At 35.8% G+C, this 14,051-nt stretch overlaps 2 protein-coding genes across 5 annotated transcripts; one reads left to right on the top strand and one right to left on the bottom strand.

The window, feature by feature from the left end:
• Nucleotides 1-535: 535 nt before the first annotated feature.
• Nucleotides 536-5,741, top strand: LOC147502131 (Phosphoglycerate mutase family protein). Of its 2 annotated transcripts, XM_086607085.1 has the most exons (11): nucleotides 536-726; nucleotides 807-865; nucleotides 1,735-1,796; nucleotides 1,917-2,024; nucleotides 2,186-2,265; nucleotides 3,297-3,459; nucleotides 3,847-3,921; nucleotides 4,050-4,138; nucleotides 4,509-4,628; nucleotides 5,111-5,155; nucleotides 5,244-5,741. In XM_086607085.1, the coding sequence occupies exons 1-11, from the start codon at nucleotides 677-679 to the stop codon at nucleotides 5,341-5,343; spliced, it is 951 nt and encodes a 316-aa protein (XP_086463211.1). In that variant the 5' UTR covers nucleotides 536-676; the 3' UTR covers nucleotides 5,344-5,741. The 2 variants fall into 2 exon arrangements, with proteins under 2 accessions (XP_086463211.1, XP_086463210.1); XM_086607084.1 differs by having other exon boundaries at nucleotides 675-865.
• A 534-nt stretch (nucleotides 5,742-6,275) lies between these two features.
• LOC147502130 (fatty acid amide hydrolase-like) lies at nucleotides 6,276-13,999 on the bottom strand. Of its 3 annotated transcripts, none has more exons than XM_086607082.1 (14): nucleotides 13,859-13,999; nucleotides 13,010-13,122; nucleotides 12,838-12,918; nucleotides 12,527-12,598; nucleotides 12,261-12,312; nucleotides 10,760-10,840; nucleotides 10,587-10,670; nucleotides 9,772-9,875; nucleotides 9,464-9,556; nucleotides 9,090-9,158; nucleotides 8,206-8,270; nucleotides 7,661-7,722; nucleotides 6,804-6,899; nucleotides 6,276-6,707 (listed from the first exon to the last, which is right to left on the bottom strand). In XM_086607082.1, exons 2-14 carry the CDS (start codon nucleotides 13,039-13,041, stop codon nucleotides 6,639-6,641), a joined length of 960 nt encoding a protein of 319 aa, XP_086463208.1. In that variant the 5' UTR covers nucleotides 13,042-13,122; nucleotides 13,859-13,999; the 3' UTR covers nucleotides 6,276-6,638. The 3 variants fall into 3 exon arrangements, with proteins under 3 accessions (XP_086463208.1, XP_086463209.1, XP_086463207.1); XM_086607083.1 differs by having other exon boundaries at nucleotides 6,276-6,652; XM_086607081.1 differs by having other exon boundaries at nucleotides 6,276-6,652; nucleotides 12,838-12,913; nucleotides 13,859-13,920.
• Nucleotides 14,000-14,051: the final 52 nt, after the last annotated feature.

The following is a 14,051-nucleotide window of genomic DNA, read 5'->3' as shown; positions in this document are numbered from 1 at the left end:
GGGACAAAATGTTTAAAAAATAATAGTAACAATACGTTTTTTTGGTATTAGTTCTTTTGAAAGAAGAAATCAATATCATTTTTTTCTTTTGAAAGAAGAAAAAGATGAATACGTTATTTTTCAATTACAAGTAAAGAATGTAGAGTATATAGGATTTAATATGGGGTCCCACGATGTATATTCATGTGAGCGGAGCGAACGTTCTGGGCAAAGGGGGGGAGGGGTTTGGTCTGTCTGTCTGTCTTCATTTCTTCTATTCTTTTCGTCCCTCTCCCTCTCCACGCACTCTCAATCTCTTCCGCTCCGCTCACGCCCCCATTGCTTAGCAGTATACTAGTAAATTAATGGCTTGTTTTGTCTTCGGTACATCTAATAAAAAAACAAAAATAATTTAGAAATCTAAATGTGTCTAAAATAATTTTATTTATTTATTTACGGTGTGTACAGATCACCCTATAATTCTTGTGAACGTGTTTCACATTCAACAGTTGCTTACAATCCTTACATATTGTCTGGTTGACACTTTTTTTGACCCATAGCCAATTTGGTAGGCTTAAAAGATTTTTTTATTTTATGTGACACAGGATAATCATTAATCAACTCTATTTTCATTGATCTTTGTTAAGATATTTTATTATTAGGAAAAAAACAGAAAAAAAATCTGAATACATGGAACATGGACAAGAGACAGAGTGGTTGGGCAGAGAATGAACCAAAAAAAACAAGGTACAGTCTCAGTCACTCAGCATCATGACTAGTTCCTTCCTCTTTCCTTCACTTGTTCAACTCACTCCCAATTTCAACAGCTCACTGCGTTTCCAAGCATCACCATTTCCCACTCTTCGTTGCTTCTCTTCTCTCTCAGGTACAAACAAGAACCACCCATTTATATAAAAAAATTATTCATTTTGTGATTCTAGAACATGAATGTGAATCTGGGCATGTCAAATGTTTAGCTTCTGTACTTCACAACTGTTAAAGTTTCGATTTTTATGACCATAATGTTAATATTGTTTAATTGTGTTGAATGATTCCATCTAGTTATCGAGAAAATATTAATTGACATGTCAACTTGGGACAATGTTGATGTGGAACCTTAAGCATCTATTAAATTCCCATTTGCAGCATATTGAGTTTGGTTGACATGTTACTGGGTAAATTTACACGTATTGAATCATCATTGGTTCTAGAACTAGACGGGTTTTGTTTACATTCCTGATGTTTTCTAGTTATTGGAGCATAAAGAATGAACATACGGCACATCCAATCTTTTAGGGGTGCTTATTTTGAAATAGAATATTCTGGCCAATTGGGTCATGTAATACCAAAGAAGTTGAAATATATAATGAACATGGCTCCCCTTAGTTCAGTGTTCTTGAAGCTTCTGATTGAGAAGATAAACATTTAGTTGTTTCATCTCCTTCTTATATATTGTGCTATTGCAAGGTTTGTCTATGCTGAAAATGTTTCACTTCTCCAGCTTTCTTCTGTGATTGTAACAGATGGGTCTTAAGTAAGAGTGTGACATCCACGATATCCTTCCTAAGAAAACATGCTATTTTTTTTTTTTGTAACGGCTTCAGAGAAAATGCAAGGGATTATTCTATGTATTTTGTCAGTTTGGGTTGTAATTTCTTTAAGCTTTAAACTGCAACACGAGGCACTCTCTTATGCTTTTTTCGTTTGATGTTCTATTGAAAGGTTAAATATTTTTTTTTTCTTGGTTTCTGACAGAAATGGATGGCATCGCAGATCCAAGCTTGTTTCCCTTACACCGTTGTAAAACCTTACACCTGGTCTGTATTAGTTCTCTTTACCCTTTTCTTTAGGTCCAAGAAAAGATTTTCAAGAATATTTGGTTTCTTGTTCTTCCCATATTTGATTTCTTTGATGTTCATACGAAACCATACTTATAGATTAGGCATGCTCAAGGGATTCATAATGTAGAAGCTGAAAAGGACTTTAAAGCATATTTATCTCCAGCACTTTTTGATGCGCATCTTACACCTCTTGGCTGGCAGCAGGTAAGGGATTATAAACTCCTATGTCCCATGGGAATTGATTTGTTTTAAAGAAAAAAAAAAAACATGAAATAAATATTTGGTCCTTGCACTTTATGCTACGTGCTATGGTTATACTACCAAAGTAAATAGCTTTATGATAATATTTGTGATAATTGTAACAGGTGGATAATTTGCGTAAGCATGTTCGGGCTTGTGGACTTTCTAATAGGATTGATTTGGTGGTCACTTCCCCTTTGTTAAGGTAAAATCATAGAGCCTCTTACTTTTCCTAATAAGATTTTGTATATTGGATTTGAAAAGGATCTTAATCTGCTTTCCATGATGACTTGGCAAATGACAATCTACGGTTAACAAAGTCTTGTCTTTCAGATTCAAGTGTTACATATCATACCTAATCAACTTGGAAATATACTGGCATTTGAAGCTAGGATTCCTTATATTAACTGTAATGATGTGGAGGTTGCAACTATGGTTTAAATACCATAACATCTCGTTGAAGCAATGGAATCTGTTGGAGATGGTTTGGGCATGCAAAAGTGGAGGACCTAATGTATGGAGTTTTGGTGCAAGTTTAGGATCATAAAGGGAAATTGAATGCAGCAGAGACAATGGATGGAATCTCATATGGTGATATCAACGAAAAAAAATTGTAGGATGACGAATCCTACATACAACAAGAAAGGATAATGATTCGTTTTCAAACATATGGAGAATCAATATAAGAAATGTGGAACACCAACCTCTTAATTACGATTAGGGCAGGGAACGGGTTGGGTTCAGGTCGGATATGGGCATTTGAACCCGAATAGTTTGACAATATCCGAACCCGAATCAAACCGAAATCTTCAACCCGATTGGATAACACTAAAAATTCAAAAAAAGCCCAAAAATTATATCCGACAGACCTGTCGGACCCGAATCCGAATCCGAACCGAATAAATAAATAAACGGATATGAAAATTGACCCGAACCCGAACTATTTGGATTTGGGTCAAACCCGATCCGATTCTCTGCCCTAATTACGATAATGGCCCCCTCCAAGGATAATGATTCATTTTAAAGATGTCTTATGTTACTCTCCAAGTACATGCTTCAGATAATTTTAAGAAGAATATATACCAAATCACAAGTACAAAAGTAAAAATAAGGACTTCTTCGTCATGACTGGATTCCCAATGTTTGTAAGAATGATAAGTATAAAAGTAGAGTGTACATTCTTATTCTCGATGGAGTGTCATTTAGATTCCTCTCTTATTCCTCCTGATATTACAGGACAATGCAAACAGCTGTTGGAGTATTCGGTGGTGAAGGTTATGAGTATGGAATGGATGCGACTCCTTTAATGGTGGCAAATGCAGGGAAAAGTGATCGTTCTGCATACTCAAGTTTAAATTCCCCACCTTTTGTAGCTGTAGAGCTTTGTCGAGAGCATTTGGTATGTTTTACGACAATGTATCCAAATTATGTTTGGAGCTCCCAGCAACATGTGATGTATATACTGTTATGCATTTGTGTGTGATACTCAGATTTTCATGAATGCAAAATGTGGGAGAATCATTCTAAACTCATCCTTAGTGTGCTTATTATCCAGTGACCTATTCTTCATAACATATTCTCATTTCTTGGGGGACATGTTATTTTGCTTACTGTTTTCTTCAGTTTACCACTTATTACCTCAAGTTCAGAATTCTTATCCTAAGAAACGGATTGTACTTAGATTTGAAAAATAATGAAAATATGGCATACAGAGGCTTCCAGTTCTGTTTCTTTGCACCATATAGAGCCTCTATATGTCCTTGTTAATGTTTACTTTTGACGACAGGGAGTTCGTCCATGTGATAAGAGGAGAAGCATTGACGAGTATCTGCCTCTGTTTCCTGCAATAGATTTTTCTCTGGCAAGTAATTAATCTGTGTGTGCTGTGTAACCTGTAAACAAGTACTCGTGCGATCACTTTTGCTGCTCTAACAATCATTTCTTAGTGTTGAATTGATGCATTAACTGAGTATTTTGATATGTATTCAGATAGAGAGTGATGAGGACACATGGTGGAAGGCTGACATCAGAGAGCCAAATGAAGATGTTGCTGATAGGGGAATGAAATTCTTGAAATGGTGAGTGCCGGTTCACCATGTTTTACTACTTAGAGCCGAAGTTCACGATTTGCACCCTTGTAACTGAATTCATGTATTCAAGTACAGAACTCAGATGCTACATATGCAGAATACTGTACACAGTCACCGTTGAAACTTGTGTCTCAACTAAGCTTCATTGAGATTTACTTATAGGACGTCTATACCCAATATCTGCGAGGTGCAACAAAAGGCATATCATTAATCAAAGTCCAACTTGTTGCGTCTTCTTTTATTGTGCATTTCTCTCGAGAGATCTTTTTTTGAACATGTTGTGCTTTGCTTCTCTCTATACAAATGAATACAGACAAGTCGGTTTATAAGTTCTAACGCTTCATTTTCTTCCATCTAGGTTGTGGACGCGGAAAGAAAAGGAAATTGCAGTTGTTACACATAGTGGTTTCTTGTTTCATACCTTTAAAGAACTTGGAAATAGATATCATCCCTTGATGAAAGAAGAAATCTGCAAACAGTAAGTGTGCAGTGCCCACTTTGTGTATGAAGAAGATTATGAAATGCAGACCAGACACTAGTATTTGAGTTTATAGCTTATGGTCATTATAAGCTCCTTCATGACTGATTCGGAAGGGCCAATTTTATCTAGTAGAAAAGTTTCTTCCACACACTATTTCCCAATACATTTTTCGTAAGTGGTCCCCTTACTTGAAAATCTTCTCCCTCTATTCCAAACTATATACTGCAAACAATCTGTTCCTTTCAGACCTCTCATAAGAGAGGGCTAAACCCAACCCAACGATCCTGATTGAAAGGCACTAAGCCACTAACAGGGTTTATTTGTTTTTATGAATAAAAGCATGAATGATATCAAGTCTCTCCAACACCAAGTGGTTACAATATATCTGAATGGGCATGCGTGCCACATTTCAATTCACAGACTTTTTTATTGGTAATTCTGTTTCTTGGTGACTCATTTGTATCTGTTTATCCTTACAGCTTTACCAATTGTGAGCTGCGTTCAATGGTAATTGTAGATACCAAGTGAGTCCTGTCTTTTCAAACTCTCTCCTGAAAATAAGCTATATGTTTCTTCTTATCCAGAGTTCTTAGTGATTTTGTTGATTTGCAGTATGATTGGATCAGATTCTTCAACGACCAATTACCCTGGAAAGATTCCTCAGGGGCCTGATCTTCCCAGTGACAACAGTGCACTTCAGAAACAGTCATAGAATCTGGTACCAACTAATCCTCATAATTGATACAGAAAAGCTGGAAGAGATTCCAAATTTCCAATTGCACCCTGATATTCTGCAAAGTGGCTTATCTGATTGGATACTGCACAAGTTGGTGGTTTATGAGGCAAGTGCAACATTCTTTTACATGTTAGAATTTGAGTTCAGCCGAAGTGATAAGAATCGATTCACCACTTTAATTTATATGAGGGTATGATAGTGGCATGTGCTTCCTCGATCCCTTTAGAGGATATGCCATATAATTTGTGTTATATTCATGGTATCATGCAACTGGGACTGGAATTTATGACTGTTATGACAGTAAATTTGTGCCAAGGACAAGATGGTTCTTTTGTGATGTGGCTATGTCAAAAATGTCAGCATCCTTTTACAAAGTTTCTATCTAGCAAGCCTGCATGCATACTCAATGTTATTGGAACTTGAAGAGTCGTGAATGAATATTTGGTTTTCTAGGATAGTGGTAGTTCCATTTTCGTTTGGTTACTATTTTTCAGCCCACCCATGTCTAGCATTCTCTGTATTTGAACTTCATAAAATCAATCCTTGACAGAAGAAGAGCATTGAAAAAGAAACTGGTGAAGGATTTCAAGTTCATGTTATACAAAGGGCACTAAAAAGGATGAAATTAAGATCTATGCATTAGCGTTCTCAGGTGAACACATTGTTGTAGAATTTCACTATTTCTACGCTACTAAACAAATTGCCGAGTATCAGATTTTTATTGCCTCCCAATATCGTTGTAGCAATAAAAATGCTCGACACTAAATTTTTAACAACTATGCCATGTTGAAGTTCTTAGCAAAAAATCCTCAACACTAAATTTTTAACAGCTATGCCATGTTGAAGTTCTTAGAAAACTAGAAAACAATCCTCAACACTATATTTTTAACAGCTATGCCATGTTGAAGTTCTTAGAAAACTAGAAAACTTGTGATTAATGTAGTTTCAGATGGTTAATTTAATGTAGTTTCAGATAGTTAATTTATTAATCAGTCTTAAGAAAAGACACGTATTCACTAATCAATAGACAATATCAAAATTCTAACATAGATGATAGAGCAGTTCTCATGTCACAGACATGCCGTCATAGCAAAAGTACTCCAGCCGGCACATAGTTTGAGTTGTTACAGACATGCCGTCATAGCAAAAGTACTCCAGCCACCAAAGAGCTTGTTGGAGATCTAGAAGAAGCCAATGTGCAACACAGAGATACTGAACCAAGCTACTTCATTTTCAGAACATCATAATATGTTGATGGCCTCTTTCTAAACTCAGCACACAATTCCTGAAAATACACCGAAACTCCAACGTTTGAGATGCTTTTCTAAACTCGAGCAGCACTACATAAATACAGTATGAATTCAAACAAAAACGAATGTCACAATATCTTATGTTTTTCCGGTAATTCAAATCTTAAGCTACATAAAAGCTATTACCTCCACTGCAGACGCTAAACGCAAAATTGTAGCCTCGGCCCAGGGACGGCCTATCAGTTGCAAACCTATCGGAAGACCTTGTTTATCATGACCAATCTGATACGGTATATACACAGAGGACAAGGTCAGAACGGGACAAATAAAAGAGAAGCTTAGCTTAAGTTTATTTACTCAAGGAAAGACTACCAAAGAACTAAAATTGTGTTCAACAAGAACAGTATATACAGATAAAAACACAATAGGCTCTTTACCTGATATATTGTTATAGTTTTCTGCTCAGCCAAATTTTGACATGTACTGATGAGGCCAACATTGAAAGAGAAAAGGGCTGGTTTATGGTAAGACAATCTCACTGTGGAGATCATTGTTACAGAAGAGAAATAGTTTTGAGTTTCTAAGGGTTTCTGCCTAGAGAACCTAGAGGTTAAACAATATTGACACAAGAATCTCCTAAATACTCAACTCAATGCCTCTAATACTCTGCAACCTTTATTACGATCAACTGTAACTATTAGCAAAATAAACCAGAATCTAGAGTCCCAAATCTACTAGAGACGAAAATTAAATTCTGATTAAAATTGACTTCAAAACTAGAAAATAAGTAACCAGCAATTAGGAAATGAAAAATAATAATTTTAGCAACTATTATGCTGCCCTAGAATTCGGCTCCTGACAATGTACATAAGAAAAAAAAGGTGTTGAGTTACATTCCACAGCCTAGCTTTCAACCAAAAGCCTCGTAGCAAAATGAATAGGTGGTTTATTTACAGGTTACAATTAGAAAGTTACCCACAAGCATTAGTACATAAGAAGCAAATATACGAAGAAAATACTAGCATAAGCCACATTTTACTCACAGGGACAGAAATCGCCGGGAGTCCAAGAAGATTTCCTGCTATTATAAACCTCATAAGATAACCTGAAATTGTTGTGTCAAATGGAAAAGGTGAGAATGAAGATAAAGAATCAATTTTGGAGGATCATGCTTAACATCACCTAAATAAAGTTTTTATAAAAAAAACTAAACGAATGTGGATGTGTGAGTCATGAGAACTCAATGTTTATATGCTTCGCTGTGAGGTTTAGGCAACATCCACTTAACAAATGTGCATGTGTGCATCATGAGAACACAGTTTTTATAATCATGGCGCTAGGAGGTTTATGCAACATCCATAAATGGGTTTAACAGATTCTTTATACAGTAGAAATGAAACGGGAGATAGAACTAGCAAGAGACGAGTATCACAATATTGTCAAGAGCACTATATATGCTGAAAACCAACACCATTAGCATCATGTACAAAATCACTATATTCATAACCAACGGTCTCTTTCTGACAAAGAGTTACAAGAAGTCCAAACAAATGCATATTTCCAGTGTAGTATAAGCAAATCAACTGACCTGAGACCTCAAAATTTGACTCCCCAAACTGAAGAGAACTCTCAAGTATTTTAGGTGCAGTCATTCTGTTGAGCAAAAAGAAAAAAAAAAAATATTTTACATTCATAACTGTAGAAATACACAATTTATGCACGAAATTATCATTTCATATTTCAAAAACCAACTTGTTAAAAACCACACTCCGCAAAACACAATATGATGCGCCAAAACACTTAGATAGGTAAGGTGGTGTTTCCCATACTTGCAGACATTATCCACAAGTGACATCTGAAAGGGTTGGAAGCCTGTAATCTAACCTCTTCGAGTTGGTGTATACAAATGTTTCTTGGAAGAGATTTCCTTGCACTATTCTAAAATCTTAATTTAAAAATCTCTGATACAAAATACTAATAAGCTCGAATGTTTTAGATTTTTCAGGCGCCTCGTACCAAATACAGGAATCCATCATAAAAAAATCTCTTAATTTATACGTTAAAAATCAAAGTAGCCTTTAGTCAACCAGACAGTCAACAGAATGAAACTTGAGTAGATAACACCTTCTTTTCCCCTCATACACTACCGATATCTAAAAGAAACAAAGGGAATCAAATATGATAAGAAATAAAATACTCCTAGGAATGTGTTTGCACAGACACTGTTATCGGTGATGGAATGATCAGGTATTAAGTGTTGGATTAAGAAGAATTCCAAAAACTGGACAAATGGACTCCGTAATAAATTTTACACAATCTAATAAAGTACTATATTTGACGGGTTATATTATGGAGTATACTATGATAGACATCAAATGATCTTAAAAAAGGAACCAAAAGACCGTGCACATAGCCTATGAAAAGACTGTGCAACATAGCTCATGATCATATGATATTAATGAAACCACGTACCCAGTTGTTGGGGTCACCAAGATATCAACCTCCTTGAATATCTCCATGTGATAATGCATAATCCTTCGCCTGCATAATCAGATAGAGGAAGGTTGTTGGAATGAACATCTTATTATTTTAATTTTGAATGCTAAAAATGATCTAGATGAAAAGACAAAAGTACTTCATTGTGATACGATCAACTTTACTAAATAAGCGTCGGTATGTGGAACTATGAACATGCATGTTTCATCTTTTGATATTATAAGATATTTATGTTATCTAATAATATGCAGATAATATATATCTAGTCTTTGAAATTTTTTGAGAACAAAAGATGGTCCAAAGTCCAAACTATATATGCTAGTAAATTATATTTGTTACTTTCGCCTCACCTAAGACGTGCAGCAGCAATATAATCTGATGCAGAGAATGAGCTGAACAATGCCATACTTGTTCGAGTATCATGTGTCAATTTAGCAGCATATCTACAACAGAGAGAAAGAAGGTAGTAATATGAAGCAAAATCAGAACTTTATTTTGATCAGTGAAAGAAAATAATGGAGCTTTGAAGTTAAAAAGTACGTTCCACATGCACAATATCATTATACCAAGGTTATTCTTCTCCATAAGAGGCATAACCCCTACCGTGATCAAGTCCCCAAGAATAAAGTACTTTCCTTCAATAAGTATGGGAACTTACCCAGCCTGATAATAAGGGGCCAGTGAACACATTGCTTCAGAGCCAATTGCAACAATATGGGAAGTGCGCATCTCATGCAACTCTGGTATTACAACTTCTTTTCTCTTGAATCGAAATAAATACATGCATTAGAATCTAAGTTGTCAAATGGCACAGACCCTTTTCATTATCTACCTACATAAAGTGGACACTTCATATATTCAGAATGATTTGTGTCAGACACAAGGACACAGATAGATGAAAGGAAGGGGAGGAAGTGAGAAACAACAAGAGAGACGAGAAAATCTCATTTCTTTGCCTAGTTCTAGTTGGAAGAAAAGAGAAGAAGAAAGGTGAAGGGAAGAAATATCATACTCTTTGTATAAACCTAAGTTACATTGACACAAATACGCGTGTCCGTATCCGACACGGCGAAATATAAAAAACTGAGGTATATCACATACAATATGTATTGTGTCCATATGTCTCCAACACGGATTATTTTTGAAATATGGCGTGTCAATGTAACATAGGCATAAACCAAGGGTTATATAGTCTTATAGAGGGGACTGGAGTAATGTCAGGTAGCTATGATCAATTGATCTAGAGACAAACTAAAACTCATGTTGAAATGAATATTAAAAAGAGTTGAGATCAGCTACCCCGGTCACAGGGTATTAACAAGATGCTGTGTTGGACATTTTGTAACTGTCTTTGACTCTGACACATGTACAATGTTAATGTCACTTAATTATCTAGACATATCTTTTGTGTAGCCTCACTAAGCGCAGCTTACAAAAGAGAATCGGAACAAATGCTATAGAGTAAAAACTTACTTTGCATCCATGAGTTGTGGAAAGCATATTAAGAACGTCCTCGCATGTATCAGAGATATCAGTTGAGTACACATCATTGAACCACTGCAGGAGAACAACCGTGTATCACTTAATTATAATCCATTTTCTTATCAATTTCAACATTTTTAACAAAAAAAATACCAAATATATACCTCTGAATACTTCCCCAGACGTAGTGATCCCAAATCATTTGAACTGTTGTATGGAGATAAAAACGGAAAACAAGGGGAGGACTGAAAGAGTTGACAGAAACTATGATAGATAGTATTTGAAATATGTATGGCAAGTTATAAGATGATTTGGGGGCATCTAAAGGAAAGATGCCATGTAGAGATTAAAGACAATAATTGAAAGTTTCACTGGATTCTTACATGTCTATTATCAAAATAATACTTAAAATGGTCATAAACTCATAATGACTGCTAGCTACTATGATTGATTAAAAACATGAAGGATTCCATACACTCTCAGACTACATAATCTAATTCGAGGTTCCCATCCTCTGTAGTAATATCTTGGAAGATGTACTTAAACTTGGTTCCTACAAAAACGGTACAAATGGCTTCTAATACCAATGTTAACAAAAAATGCACCAACGTTCACACCTCAATGTGCGTTAAAGCCTCATATGGCAAAAACGCTTGTTTAAGAGTCTTAAGTCTCAAACCAATGAGGCACACATCTGAAGACATATGCCTTGAGGCTCAATGAGGCACACACCTTGCTATTTGTTAATACGTTATTGTTCTATATTAATGCTATTGCCTAGCATATTAAATGTTTGACATATAAATTGTTGTATCTAAGGTCTCAATGGCTATTGTTGTTCCCCAATCTATTTACTTTCTTCAGGATTTTTTATATGCCACTCAACAGTGTCACTCGTAAAGTACAACATATAGCCTCAATAACATTTATTCTTGTATAATTTTGTCCATATGAAATAATATTTCTCATTTTTCTTGATTTGATTATTCCTAGAATTTTTCATGCGCATCATTCTTTTGAGTTTGATGCTTACAAGTAGGGCAGGGAATCGAGTCGGGATGGACCCAAACCCGACCCGAATAGGCAGGTTCGGGTTGATTTTCATATCGGTTTTTTAATTTGGGTTGGATTTGGATTCAGGTATGTCGGGTTCAGATACAAGTTTTAGACTGTTTTTAAATTTTTAGTGTTATCCGATCGGGTCTATCGGATTCAGGTTTGATATGGTAAAACTATTCGGGTTCGGGTTTGGCCATATCCGACCGTTCCCTGCCCTACTTACAAGTTACAACGGTACTCAGTACTACTTCTATTGCTCACTTTCCTATCCCTTTTTCATAAATTTTTATACTTCATCCATGTATTTTCTTTAATGTTAAACTACCAAAGGCTAAAACACAAACTTATTACTGAAACAGATTCAAAGATTTCAAACAGGATAAAATAATGCACGTGCTGACAAAACCTTTACAGGGAAACACATTCAAACAGAGTAAGTCTATCTGGTATTCTGGTTAGAGTAACTTCATTGTAGTTCAATATACTAATGTTGAGAGAAGAAAATATACAAGCATTAAGATTTACCAATAAAAAATTAATAGGAATAAACAGGACTAACAAACAATATAACACAAGTTTCCAGAAAATAAGAGATTAAGAACTTACTGGGTTCAAAGTGTATTTGTCAGAGGGAGAGGAACCTAATATCGCTGCGTACCTGAACAACCCGTCAGTGATATCAGATTGACAATTCTGAGAGAGATTAATGAATAAATATTCATAATGAGAGTTTTTTATTGAATGAAGTATAAAAATAAATCGCATTCGACCAATCCCTTGACGTCCATGTTGAACAACACAAAATAAGTGATCCTGCTGAGGAGTAACACGATTCAATGTAAAAGAATATCATACACAAAAAAGAAGCTTACACTAGCATGACATCCTCAACTGTCGCTGCGATTGTTCCAATTATTTCTACGGTCCCACTGTCACATATTGACCTGCCAAATAGAAGTTCAAAAATCAAAAAGTTTGCGACTAGTCTTCTATGATTTGAACTAACTTCCAATAGGAATTTCAGTCCCACGTTGGGCAATCATGTTTAATCTTTTTATACTAATATTTGTCCACTGTATTATGGTTATAATTGTATGCTAATCTACAGAATTTTCCAATATGGCACAGCTTCATACACAAGCAAGTTTAAGATGTTTACCCTTCTCAGAACTAGAAAACTTACCCATTCATGTCAGTCCGTCCATATGTTGTTTTTAGGCCAACAACACCACAAAGTGATGAAGGAATTCGAATTGAACCTGCCCTTTTCGAGAAAAATGAACATAGATTAAGAGAATATCCTCACAAGAAAATTTAAGTGCATATATAACATGTTAGTGGTTGAGTGGACCAACCTCCACCATCTGTTCCTAATGCGGCCGAACATAATCCAGAAGCTACAAGTGCTGCTGGGCCTGAGGAGGATCCACCAGTATAACGTTCCAGAGCATGTGGATTTCTCGTTGTTCTGTTATACAGTGAGGTTTCATAAATGTTAGCACCAGAAGAAATATTGGACATATTACATTAGTGGTTAGACCTACCGTTGAAAACACCCATACTTACTATGTGCAGAAAAAAAGTAAATAAACAGAGAAAGTCTGAATCTACCACGATTATGTGGCTGCACTACCGTCAAGCCAATATTGACCCATTTGCTACAGATGAACATATAGAACAACCATGCAACTTGATTTTAGCTAAAAGATATTTACGGCCAAAGCAACACTGCCAATGTGTTCCATTTCGACCCTTGATCCTTCAAATTATTTTAATTCCTGATCAAACACCTTTTTCATATTTGCGTGTGTGTGTATCAGAGTGGGTATGGTTGCCTACTTGCCTCCAAATATATCCAAGGTGTTGTTTAATAGAACGGTAGCTTTCATACATGGGCAAAATTCACTTAGCCAAAATACATTAAGACATATGAAAGTAAAAAACTGTTCCTGAACTTGGTTGTGAATTGAAAAGGGGTATCAAGCTGAATAATAAAATCCGCATTCTGATTAAAGCTCCAAGCTATCCTACATGTTTGACAAAACCACGCTATTGTGTCTGTCCGTAACAACAAAGAGAAGTTTCAGTAAATACAGCTCACAACTATAGTAGAACAACTGGGTCTCACAACATTTTTGTTCTCTTTTTGTTCGGTAATATTAGAGCTCCTACATTCGAATCAGGAAACCCCTTAAAACGCTTACCCATATTTTGGATTGTTTCCAGTTGTTCCCATCCCAAGCTCATGCATATTTGCCTTTCCTATCAAAATCACTCCACAGCTTCTCAATCTTGAAACGCAAACTGCATCTTTTTGACTGAGCGGACCTCGTCGAACCATGTTGTGCCACCTGATGCATAAAGGGGCAAGCTGAGTATGCTCATATATTAAGGAAG

Source organism: Coptis chinensis, chromosome 4 (genome assembly GCF_015680905.1).
Source record: "Coptis chinensis isolate HL-2020 chromosome 4, ASM1568090v1, whole genome shotgun sequence".
Taxonomy (NCBI): Eukaryota; Viridiplantae; Streptophyta; class Magnoliopsida; order Ranunculales; family Ranunculaceae; genus Coptis; species Coptis chinensis.
The sequence above is the reverse complement of the archived record's forward strand: the minus strand, read 5'-3'. Positions and strand labels throughout refer to the sequence as shown.

Excerpts from the sequence above, each read along its gene's own strand:
- LOC147502130 (XM_086607081.1), bottom strand. The coding sequence starts at position 13,905 with ATGCATGAGCTTGGGATGGGAACAACTGGAAACAATCCAAAATATGG. Across the intron at positions 10,841-12,260 it reads ACAAATACACTTTGAACCCA|TCCTCCCCTTGTTTTCCGTT; the intron begins GTAAGTTCTTAA and ends CAACTCTTTCAG. Across the intron at positions 8,271-9,089 it reads TTGGTGACCCCAACAACTGG|AATGACTGCACCTAAAATAC; the intron begins GTACGTGGTTTC and ends TTTGCTCAACAG.
- LOC147502131 (XM_086607084.1), top strand. The coding sequence starts at position 751 with ATGACTAGTTCCTTCCTCTTTCCTTCACTTGTTCAACTCACTCCCAAT. Across the intron at positions 866-1,734 it reads TTGCTTCTCTTCTCTCTCAG|AAATGGATGGCATCGCAGAT; the intron begins GTACAAACAAGA and ends GGTTTCTGACAG. Across the intron at positions 2,025-2,185 it reads CACCTCTTGGCTGGCAGCAG|GTGGATAATTTGCGTAAGCA; the intron begins GTAAGGGATTAT and ends TAATTGTAACAG.